Below are 12,297 nucleotides of genomic sequence, written 5' to 3'. Positions count from 1 at the left end.
GCGGTAGATCCAGAATGAATCCTGCGTCGAGTCACACATAAGACTTTAAAAGAGGAAGTTGCATCTTCCACGCTTGGCGTTCAGCATTAAGGGGATAGTACAACGACTGGTTGACCAATATCAGTATAATGGCTCGGGCGGGTCGGCTTACTTGCCTTCGGTAAGTCGTCTCAGTGAAGCAGCACCAGATAAAAGAGCGGTGGAAATCCACCCTACAACAAAGAGGCACATTACATACACCCTAAGGATTCCCTCGTCGTCACATGACTGAAAAATTGTTGAGTACGACGTTAAACCCCAAGCACTCACTCATTCAAAGCAGACGGCCGATGTGACGTAATGCACCACAAAGGGGAGACTACCTAAGATGCGACCAAAAATAAATGTGATGTAGAACGTTTAGTGTGCTACATTACATTTGTTTCTTTAATTACGCCACAGCGTTGAACATCACGACGCGATATTATCCAATGTGGCAACGATAAAATAAAATACAATTATTGCATGCTTCAGAGTGGAAAATCGTGACTTGTCGGCTCGAGACAGGTGTACATCAGCTATACATCCAGTTATACCAGCGTGATCCATGTCTGAGAGGAAAAAAAAATTTTTTTTTGCTTGTTATTTCATTTTGACCGCATTGATAATACTGTACTTCAGCCAAATGCATATTTTGTCTACAACACCTGTAAAATTGTCCCAGAAAAGAGTTAGTAAATTACAGGTCAGACTATCAGCTTTCATGCAAAATCCCTGTATTCTTTTACCATTAAATGGCATGTGTGCATTAATTATGGTTATTTGCGACACACCTGTAACATAACTTCTCTTTGCATAACTCCCTTCTCTGCCCTTACTGAATAGGCCTATACTTTCTCAGTGCTTTTGGTTGTTTGTGTTGAATGTTGCTGTTTTTTTTAAAATTGATACTGCGATCATTGACCGGAAACGTCCATTATGGTTCAAGACGTTTTTTTTTTTTTGTTTTTTTTTTAGACGCTCAGATTCACCCATTTCCGTTGTGTGATGATGAGTAACTGAGGACGCGCCATCACCTCAAGTAATCTGTCCCAGAATTCCGGCTCGTCAGCTCGTTCGTTATCCCACAGAAGAAATGTGATGTGTTTCCACAGATTTAGTAGCGATCTTGGCATTTCTGCCACAGGGATCTCTTCAATCATGATCACAATGATGGCGTTCTCACGTCCATCTCTCATCATGCGCATGCCTGTCATTTGAATTTCAAACTCACACCAGTCACTGGTCAGGAAGGCTCTGCTGATCACCAGGATGACCTTCCGACTGTTGTTGACGGCGTCCACAATGTTCTGTTGTATGCTGACACCAACGGGGAAATCACGATCATGGAGGCACAGAGTGTAATTGTTCTCATTCTCTAGGACGCTTCTCAGAACAATGCAGGCCCACTGGTAGTTGTGGAAATTATACGCTACAAACGCGAGTGAGTGAATGTTAGCGTATTGCAGGTACACAGGAAAAGGTTGTGTCCCAAAGACAAACTTTATGATTTACCATGTTCCGAAGATGGCAAGCTGCTGAGCCGCTGATTTCCTGAGAAGATAACGACGACATTACGTTGGACGACACACTGAGGCTCTTGAGTGCCTCAAGACACTAAGATTAGTAGTTTCTATTAACACTAAGATTAGTAGCGTCTATTGACACTAAGATGGAGTCTGGAATTTGAATAAACCAGCTTAGCTTAGCAAGTTTAGCAAGTGTTTTGAACAGTTCCGGGTTGAAGCTGATAAGATCGATATTTTACAGATCAAGGCGTCTGAGACATTTTACTGAGTGGAATGCAACACCTTTATTGTCGTTTTGAAATCCTGTGTCCAGTCTACATTCTTTGGCGGCAATAATTCCAGTGATGGGAAGGGCTCGAAAAATCTGCAGCCCACTGCAGTCAAGGCCTGATATATCAAGCTCGGTCAAACTCGGTACGCCAGAAACTCTAAACGTACAATCCTGAATTCCAGAGTATGCTAGGTCAACCACACGCAGATTTTCAGCATTGAAGACTGCAAAATATGTACAAAATAATTGCACATGTAACATTATACTAAAAAAACTGTACACATACTGCAGTATGCAGTAACCGTATATATCTACAAAACAACTGCATATATATATATATATATATAAAAATTTACATAACTGTGTGCCATAACAGTCTTTTTTGCATATGTAAGATATGTACAACTCTTATGCACATAAGAATAATTAGGGAATGAATATGTCACGGCTTGCTATACCGGCAACGATGTAACCAAATAACATATCACGTTTAGACATGCGTGTCCAGATATGTGTGGGTGCGTATGTGGGTGTGCGCGTGCGTGTGTTTGCGGGATTGAATAAAGTGTGTGCTTCTTGAGGAAGACCATTCACGTGTATGACTGTGAGCGTGAAAATAAATGCATGGGTGGGAGTATTTGTGGAGTTTGAAAGATACTACTGAAAATGGGCCACAATTGTCACATATAGTCTTGCTGCAGTCATTAACCTTTTGTACACGCATACAGCTTTTATAGCTGAAACCCCTATATTTATTTTCCCATGTATAAAATGATCTAATTAAAATTAAGCTAAAAAATATATATATATATCATCAACATTATTTCCACTTGACAGATTTATTGTTTATAGGACATTAAAACAAGAAGTCTCTCAGTTGAGTCACGTGACTGTGTTGTATACCACTCTTCCTGGTTATATACCGGTATTTTATGTAATGAAAACAATTGTTTTTCAATAAAATTTACGATTTGTTTCTTCCATTTATGAAATATTGTATACCGGCTGATGCTTAAGACCCACAGTACACATACGGGAGCCGTCGTGTCATTCATTTAGCTGTAGCATGTTTTAAGTAAACATCTGGCTGTCAATAACTCGGTAAAGTGCATGGGGTCATTCATCTGCTGCACTGTTATTTATGGAATGCCCTGTATAGATAATCCGCTGACAGATACTTAAGACACTTAAGAACCACCATTCCATTCTTTACACCGTTATACCCTGTTTTCTCCCACCATAATGCTAGCCGCCATCGTATAACTGAAATATTCTTGATGGCCTTGGTGTGAGCCAACTATATATAGGCACCAAACTTGAGCATGCGTGTCGGCGATAACTGTGTTGTAATAGGATATACACGGAGTGACGCATTATATCCATTTTGTTAAACGAGTGGTCTAATTTTCATGTGTTCTGATCCTTGGTTTGTAACAGCGAGTCACATTGTGCGAAGAACCGCTGTTGACTATTTTGTCTATCTTGAGCAGAACCATTATTACTCAGTAAACCGTCTTTTCTAGCACTGCGTCACATGTATCTGTCTGTTACACCTGATGGTGCTGAACAGCGCCCTTTTGAGGTTTTCGGATAAGACAGTATTAGTTTATCCGAGCCCTAGTAATGATCTAGGATGTAAAGTTTGATAAGCCTATTCATTGAGTCGAACCTTTGTCTAAATAGCAGATGCGTTCTCATCCTGATCAAGATTACTATGTTGCTGGTCGATCAACTCTCCGTAAGTAATAACCGTTAGGCGCTAAACCTCGTATATGTGCGACTGTATCATACTTACACTGTTTTGTCTCAAGAGCCTTTTCTTTACCGCTTGGTGGCTTTTCAGCATATCTGCAGGTATACCTTAAATCCATTCCATCCCAAGATCAACTTATGCCATATTGCAAAATCTCTAGGCATAAATAAATAAGACGCTATTGTTTGGAGAGACATACATAATTTCCAAATGAAAAGCAACAAGAATCCAGACTATGCCATTGGATTTTTTTTTTTTTTTTGATTGGTGTTTTACGCCGTACTCAAGAATATTTCACTTATACGACGGCGGCCAGCATTATGGTGGGTGGAAACCGGGCAGAGCCCGGGGGAAACCCACGACCATCCGCAGGTTGCTGGCAGACATTCCCACGTACGGCCTGAGAGGAAGGCAGCATGAGCTGGTCTTGAACTCACAGTGACCGCTTTGGTGAGAGGCTTCTGGGTCATTACGCTGCGCTAGCGCGCTAACCGACTGAGCCACGGAGGCCCTCTATGCCATTGGAACCTTCTATTTGGTCCTCTGTAGCCCATATATCTACTCATATAGTGATATTCGATCTTGTTGGGTCGCCTGTTTAATGACGGTATGCTTTGTATTGTTTTTAAAATGGCACTTCTGGGAGTCAAATGCAACTGTAGCGCCTTAGAGTCTAAAGCTCATTCGTAGTGTAATAAAAGTATTCAATGCCGACACGATTCCATCTGATGAGAGATATTATGGGTAATAAAACAGTTGTTTGTAAGATAAATAAATGTTTCATGAATTTCATGAAGCTAGCGAGCAGATTGTGGCCAGGTAGGTAAGGTTCTGGCTTTGATAGCGCTATAGGTCACATGAGATGTGGGATCAATCGGATTGATCCCACATCTCGGAGTTCAAGCTTCCCACGCCTCCACAGATCTCAATGCCTGGGTCGCCAGATTCGGTCGACAGCCCTCTCTTATGTGAGCTTACGTTAAGTTCGTCGGAGATAATTTGATTGAACATAAACATGATGTTTGTCATTCTTGGGAAAGATCGCCAGTAATTTGGCAAAGGTCAGTGGTTTTCACCTTAAAACTTGCCTGTTCTGTTTAAGTGAAGAATTACACATAAAACCTTCGAAATGCTTTCTTTCCAAGTCAGGAAAGAAGATGCTAGCATTGGGCCTTTAAAATGATTTCATCGCTGGTTGTGAAGTAGCGCGTGCTGACCACCTCTACAGTGAATAGTCTGTGTTTTTTTTATCGTTTTGAGGATAAAAGGATGAACTGCAATGTCCTTTGAGAACTATTACAAAACAACTAAGTCGCCCATCTGGTATGCAAATAGATCCTCGCTCCCTTGGACTTCAGCAAGGAGATAGAACGTTGATGCGTTCCTTGTGCACGTAATCAGAGATTATAATTTACTCATTTTTTATTTGATTAGTGATTTACGTCGTACTCGAAAATATTGTACATATACCACGGCGACCAGCACTATGAGTACTAAGGTGATAATAATACTTCGCTTCTGATAAGAAAACTTAACCATGCATGAAAAGTTAAAATGCATCACTTGCGTTAAAGTGGCAGGGTAGCACAAAATTTGGATTTTTAAGCAAATTCTGATTGAGACGTCTTAACGAAGTTTTAAACTTCGTTCATAAAGTAAATCACTCACGTTGAAATAAAAAATATTTATTGAGTATGTAGCTTGTAAGAGCCCTGAGAAGTCCTGCCGTTATTCGAATTCAGCACAAAGAGGGTGTGCCATTTCGCCGCATTAATATTCGACTGGAAGGGCCCGAAGCATACGCGCAGCGTTCGAAAAGTTCCGGTCAAAACAAACATGTCGAGCAAGGTGCGTGTGGGTGGCAAAACAGTGACAGTGTTCCTATCTTTCCTACTCAATCGATATTGCTCCACCTAAGTATTATACCGAAGATATACATATTGTACCATGATTGGCATGCAATAAAAAGAGAAAGCTTGGCTAAAAATGCTACTTATAATAGAGTTTTAAGGCCGAACGCGGTTGTCCACGAAGTAAGCTGCAGGTCAATCATTCACTCGCGCAACAAGCACTAACTAAGCGACATCGTGCTTCGTGAGACCCTTTTCATTCTTCAATACACTCCGCCGTTCAAACTGACCACCACTTACAACTCTAGACTTGCTTGTAAACCTGCCATTTCGCCGCATTAATATTCGACCGGAAGGGAGTTCTTATTTACCCATGTTTTTGGCTGATTCTGTCACGAGCGAGTCCTAAGTCCTCCTTTTACACGAGTAATCAGCCATGTTTGTTTACATGTGACATTTACAGAGCGCTGTGCGCATGCTCTATTTCCACTGAATTGACAGCGCCTCATTCAGATACTCAGACTATTCCATTTTCATTTCTTTTTGGTTTTTCAACATTATCTTAACGTACGATGCTGGGGTGGGATTAATAAAAAGCTTGTAACCCGATACTCATGTCATTCTGTAATAAATAAAAAAAATACCTAATATTTGGGCAACCGTGTCGCTTTAAATACGATACGCTACAAAAAAATTGAAGGAATGTCGCTGTCAATTATGAGTTTGTCGGTCACCCAAGCCGTTATCAGCGACCATTCTATTGCTGCTTTGGTTAATTTTCGCTCCTGTTCTAAACTTTTTTTGTTTTCTTTTTGTTGTTGACAAGAACATTGTTCGTCGCAGATAGGGACAAAGACTAGAGCAGACCATGATGGAAGATGGAAGGATTCATTCATGTTGCCTGTTAACAGAACTTATGATCAAACTGGAACATGTCGATCAACGGTCACTCTCGCAATATAGACAAGAATCCTGTGCAACTCTCGCTACTCATTGTGTCCTCGTTAGCAGACACACTAACAAGAGTGTGACCCAAATGGTCAAGAAACTATCTAAATCTTTCTAATGGACCCAGAGAAGACAATTCTCTCTCAGCGTGTCAGACCTTTAGTGACGTCATCATGACACCATTTCAGCGAGATCTAAATAAACTTCAAATATACTCAAACTCAAGTATCACCTGGAAACTGTAGACCTGAATAAACTGACGCTCGTTTGGATTGCTGGATCCTGGTCTGTTATTATACAACATTAGCCTATGTGGGTATTTATGTTTAAGGAAATTATAAATTGCGGCATTCTTATTACCAGGGGCCTCCGTGGCTCAGTTGGTTAAAGCGCTAGCGCAGCGTAATGACCCACGAGTCTCTCACCAATGCGGTCGCTGTGAGTTCAATTCCAGCTCATGCTGGCTTCCTCTCCGGCCGTACGTGAGAAGGTCTTGCAGCAACCTGCGGATGGTCGTGGGTTTCCCCCGGGCTCTGCCCGGTTTCCACCCACCATAATGCTGGCCGCCGTCGTATAAGTGAAATATTCTTGAGTACGGCGTAAAACACCAATCAAAAAAAAAAAATCTTATGACCAAACAATGCACAAACAGCTCATATGCCGTAAAACATTCCCACATAGTTAACCTCATAAAGTTAAGTCGTTTTTTCTAATAGGCTTTTTTGATTTCCAGTACCCAGTAGATCATCGGTTTAACATCCTACATATTAACCAGAGGGACTCGAACCACGGCTTGGAGCAAATTAACGGCTAAGTCATTTGCATCGCATAAATGGGTAAAGCAGCTTATCGAAGAAGACATTGGGATGGAGAAAAGGGAGAAAAAAAGAGGATCTTTTCCATTTTGTCGACGCCACCTGCCTCCAAGTCTCTTGTGTCAATAAAAATGAATTGATTTAACTAAGTCTTTTGTCATCTTTTTTATTAATTATTATAATTTCTGGTGGTAACAATTACAGCCCATATTTAACTCGACGGAATCAAATGTTTTACAGGTCCTACAAAATGACTACTCCTTTCCGACTGATTATAAATAATGACCGGTATTTTCTTGCTTAATTATTACTAACAAGATTATGAAAGTTTTACTTTTAATTTTTATTGAATCAGGAAACCGGTAAAGGCGGTTCTTCGCGAATTTCTGCCTTTTAAGATATTCTGTGAATGATGACGTCAACACATTATGACGTCAATGTCAACACACTATGACGTGAGCGTCATCAGCGTCAAACATTCTGAAGAGCTTCTTTACATGAAGACGTGCTTTTAGGTAAGTCAGTTTTTGATGAGATATAAGACTTTTCCAAATCTGTGGAGTGCCATGGATGTCTGATAAACTAAATGACGTGTAGGCCTATCTTAAGATGGTGGGGAGGGAAACATCTAACATGAATAAAAACATGAATGTAAAGATACATTGTATAGACGTAGGCCTATGCCAGGGTTTATACGCATATATGGATAAGGGGATCGTATATTATGAAGAGTCAAAAGTAGGGTATTAACCGCTATGTTGACATGAATATATGGATATATATGTATGTGAATGCGGGAGGTACTTCTTACTAAATTAATGGACTGTTATATTTAGGGAGTTTACATTCATCAAATATACAGGGTATCAATATTAGCCAAGACCGTGCAGCGGAATATAAACCTTATGACGTCATTTATTCTGTTGGGCCGAAATTCCTGATGACGTCATGTCTATTATGAAGTAAACATTATGTGGCAGCAATACGTTTGTTGGTGGTGATTACCGCAGCTAGTTGAAAAGAACTGTGCAAAGAATTCGCATAGTTGGTAAGTTCAGGCTTCGTTGGTATAGCAAGGGTTTGTGTAAATATATTGTATATACATGTTGTGGATAGACATGTGCCGATATATGAGAATACTGTGTTCACATGTTGATATGAAGAACATATGACGAGTGACATGTTATTGCCTTTGTAGATACAATGGACTTGATTAGAATAACACTGGTCTATCCTTTAAAGAATTAAAATTAATGCAACTACGCCATATGGCATCATGTCGGTTTACGTCTATGTATTAACTATCACGTTATACAGATGTGTCACGCTTTGAAAAGAGTGTTTTTTAGCTGTTATGACATATAATTAACGAGTTTGACACAGTCACGTGTGATCTGCTATAACTCAGTGAGCGTAATATATTTCAATTTCAGGAAAGATGTTTAAAAACATGAACGTCCAGTTTGACGGTTTCATAAGAAATGTTGGCAGTAAGTCTAACGTCAGTTTGAGTACATTTATTCATTGTTTAGTTAAATGCTCCTGTCATTTACAGAAGTAAATGACAAACCTGTGACTTTGGGTTAACCTCTGGGTTATATTATAGAAACGTGGAATTACTTATTTAAAATCACTGTTTTTGAAATATGCAACATAATTTTAATTCATGATGGGATCTTTCTAAATCAATAGTTTCTGTTGGTAGAAAACATGAGAATTACATGAAGTTCAGATGAAAGAATGCAAAAAGTTAGTTGTAAATGTGGTCTTTATTATTTTCAAGAGAAAAAAAGACACTTGAAAATAATTTGTGTATGGTCGGTATTTGGGACTACCTCTTGGTATATATAGTCTTTGCATAATGATGTTCCTAATAAAGATGTGATTCCTGTCCAATAAACTTATTTGAATGTAAATTTGTTGTTTATATCCAAAAACATATCCATATCCAATTGAAAATGACAGATTTGATTAGGGGGACATGGCTAACCCAGAGAAGGTATGTGGAGGTGCCGTCAAAGGCTGTCTTGATTACCTTGTTAAGCGCCTTTGAAATAAGTATCTATTTTTATATATAAAATATAACTATAGATGTAGTCCATTCACATGAACAATTCACCCATAATCTTCTATAGTGGTAATGTTTCTGTCCGCAGTCTTTTCTCTACTGGTATAAAATGAATTGTGGTATCCATCTGTCCGCAGCTCCAATCTGTAGAAGAACATCTACCCTACAGAAGATACATCACCAGTGAGGAGCTGGCCCGTGTGCCCGGGGTCACCGTGAAGGAGGACGCATTTCCAGTTTCTCACGCGGTAGACAAAATTTCACTCTATAACTGAAACTTTATGTAACGCGAATTAAAATTGAGTAATCTATGTCTAAACTGTATATTAATCTTTTTAGGCTTCTGGGCGACATTTTTTCTGCAAAATCCGCTCAGTTTCCCAGCATTCTCACCAAGGGTAACTAGGTTTCCCTATACAACCTTCACACATTTGTTTGCTTTAGTTTTATATGTTACTTTCTTACAAATAAGCACCGGGAGCCTCCCCCCAACCACCCCTGCATACATTATATGGACCATATCGATGTTGCTGTACACAAATGTTTATGAACATAAATTTGGCTTTAGAATCCAGTCAGCATGGTTCATAAGGCACATATCAATGCATTTTATTTTTGCTAAACTATGAATGTCAGAGTATAAAAATAATACGATCCAATGAATACTTAATATCTGCATAATGAGGCTCCTTTGCCATAATGACCGGTAGTGTTTACCATATTGATAATCATTTTCGTATTTTGAAAAGACCCAAAGCGGTACAAAGACCATTGATCCAGGTCATACAGAAGAATGGTCGCAGACTTTACCACGTCCCGAACGTAAGTGAAGTTTTCAAACAGAAAGTAAATCTGACACTTCTGTAGATTCCAATGTTTCAGTGTTGTTTCATGTACAACATTGTTTCACATTGTTCCATGTAACACAGTGTTGTCTATTGCTTCAATTTACATTGTAAAATATTGTATATTGTAACATAATGTGACATATTGATACATGAAACGCTGTGTGATAAATGGCATTTTACATGTAGGGTAACATTTCCTGTATAGTTCGCCAAATATTACTAAACAGTTTCCTGTACAATTTAGCATTTAAATAGATCTTTTTGCTCCTATATCTGCTATTCGAGGAACAAGCTGTGCTGAGTGTTATAGAAGCAGTTTGCCGTAATGGTTTAGAGATCTTAGTCTTCTATTCTCCATTCATTGGGTTAGATTATTTGAATATTTACCCTATTAATGAATAAAGACGTTACTATTGTTGACGTTGTAGGAGAGCCTTGCATTAGATCTCACGCCAGGGGGCGGATATTGAGGATGGACTTGGAGCGTATCGATGGCTTACAGGTAGTCAATTCACTTAGTCATGTATCAGTTTGGGGTGAATGATTCGGGGTTATACACCTGTACATATATGCCGAGGTACATGGTAACACATATTAGTGTCCAGAAATGGACTAGGGTGTTTATAGCAGATATATGTCGCATGGTATTTTATATACGCTGTTGTAAGCTGTACACATATACCTGACTTATTATGAAAGTGGTCAGGTTTATGGGTAAAGCAAACAGGTTAAGGTTTCACCCAAACACCTGTTGGTTCCAAAGTCAGTTGTTTGCTCCATCATTAAAGGTGCCATGTGAATGAAATGTTTTATTGTGGCGCGATTGCTCTTGCAGAGAGACAAGAAGCGCTTGGTGACAACCGACATCTGTGTTAAACGAGAGAAGGAATATCTTCTGCAGGAATTGGCCGCTACCACACATTTCCGCACCCACACCAGTCTGGAAGGTAAGCAAGATGGTGAGGTGGTTATGATAGCTTTAAGATTTGAGTTCCAGTTGTCTGTTGGAATTTTTGTCAAAGGTGCCGTCGGTCACACATCGCATATTTCTCCCCCACTCTTCTTTCAATATAAGTTGCCATTTAAGAAACAAACCACAATTATTGACAGAGAAATAACTAAAGCTAAAGTATCTGTGACTGATAATGCCACCAAAGTTCAAATCAACATGTAATAATGTGTGAATCTTTCTGCTTTCAGTCGACTGCTGTGACGCCTTATTAAGGACTGTCTACAATAAAGCCTTGGGTGAATTTCATCTGCCTGTGAAGCAACTATCTTCAGGAACAAAAAACATAGATTCAACTCAGCTAAAGGTTCTATTCCTGCAGGTAAGCTGCCACCAGTTGGTAGGACGAATGCTGTCGAAGAAAAAATAAATGGATTACGCAGATTTTACCATGATTATAGCTTCTCATATGCTCTGTACACAGGCCACGTGTCCAAATCGAACTGATGATTTCACGACACGAGGGAAGCTATTGTAAAGCTGAAGTAAACTCATTGTTAAGTGCGAATATTTTTGTGCTTCATTACCTCACCAAGAAATATATAATATATATTGTAAATTTGCAGGACAACATAGCCAGTACAGGGATATCTGGGAAGGACGAAAATGATATCACGGACAAAAAGACAACCAGTGGTAAGTTTTGTTTGATTTGGTACCCATGTACACTGTAGCAAATTGTTAGAACAGGAATTACCTTACTGAGTCTCAGGGGCAGATGTGTCTGTTGATGTATATGTACATTTGACTGGAGTGTACTGAAACTAAATATCTGTTTGTTTGCTTTTGACAGAAACTGAACAAAAGACTTCTCTAAAGAAGAAACTGGGAGCAGCAATCGAGAAACTATTTTGCTGCATCCCAAAGAAGACGAAATAAATAAAGACAGTGACAATAGTGTGAAAGTTAGTGTGAACTGTGCATGTGTGCGTGTGTGCGTGTGTGCATATGCAAGGTGATGGATGCAAATAAAGTGTGTGTATGCGCGTGTATGTTTAGTGTATAATGATGTCTGTTTATGCTAGGTTGTGAATGTAAGGAAAGAGTCTGTGGGTGTGAGAATTGCAGTACAAGTGCTCCCATCTCTCATTCTCTCATTGTACTGGTGGACAGCAGCCAAAGTATGACCAAATGCTCCCATCTCTCATTGTATTGGTGGAGAGCAGCCAGAGTATCACCATATGCTCC

General features: G+C 39.5%; 2 protein-coding genes across 2 annotated transcripts; one reads left to right on the top strand and one right to left on the bottom strand.

Moving 5' to 3' along the window:
* Window positions 1–992: 992 nt before the first annotated feature.
* LOC135476465 (toll-like receptor 13) lies at window positions 993–3,689 on the bottom strand. The gene is made up of 3 exons (XM_064756495.1): window positions 3,614–3,689; window positions 1,986–2,042; window positions 993–1,450 (listed from the first exon to the last, which is right to left on the bottom strand). The coding sequence occupies exons 1-3, from the start codon at window positions 3,687–3,689 to the stop codon at window positions 993–995; spliced, it is 591 nt and encodes a 196-aa protein (XP_064612565.1).
* Window positions 3,690–10,541: 6,852 nt separating this feature from the next.
* LOC135476195 (uncharacterized) lies at window positions 10,542–11,528 on the top strand. Its single transcript, XM_064756136.1, has 3 exons — window positions 10,542–10,602; window positions 10,936–11,047; window positions 11,301–11,528. The coding sequence occupies exons 1-3, from the start codon at window positions 10,573–10,575 to the stop codon at window positions 11,477–11,479; spliced, it is 321 nt and encodes a 106-aa protein (XP_064612206.1). The 5' UTR covers window positions 10,542–10,572; the 3' UTR covers window positions 11,480–11,528.
* Window positions 11,529–12,297: the final 769 nt, after the last annotated feature.

This window comes from Liolophura sinensis, chromosome 10, assembly GCF_032854445.1.
Source record: "Liolophura sinensis isolate JHLJ2023 chromosome 10, CUHK_Ljap_v2, whole genome shotgun sequence".
NCBI lineage: Eukaryota > Metazoa > Mollusca > Polyplacophora > Chitonida > Chitonidae > Liolophura > Liolophura sinensis.
This window is presented reverse-complemented; position numbering and strand designations above follow the sequence as displayed.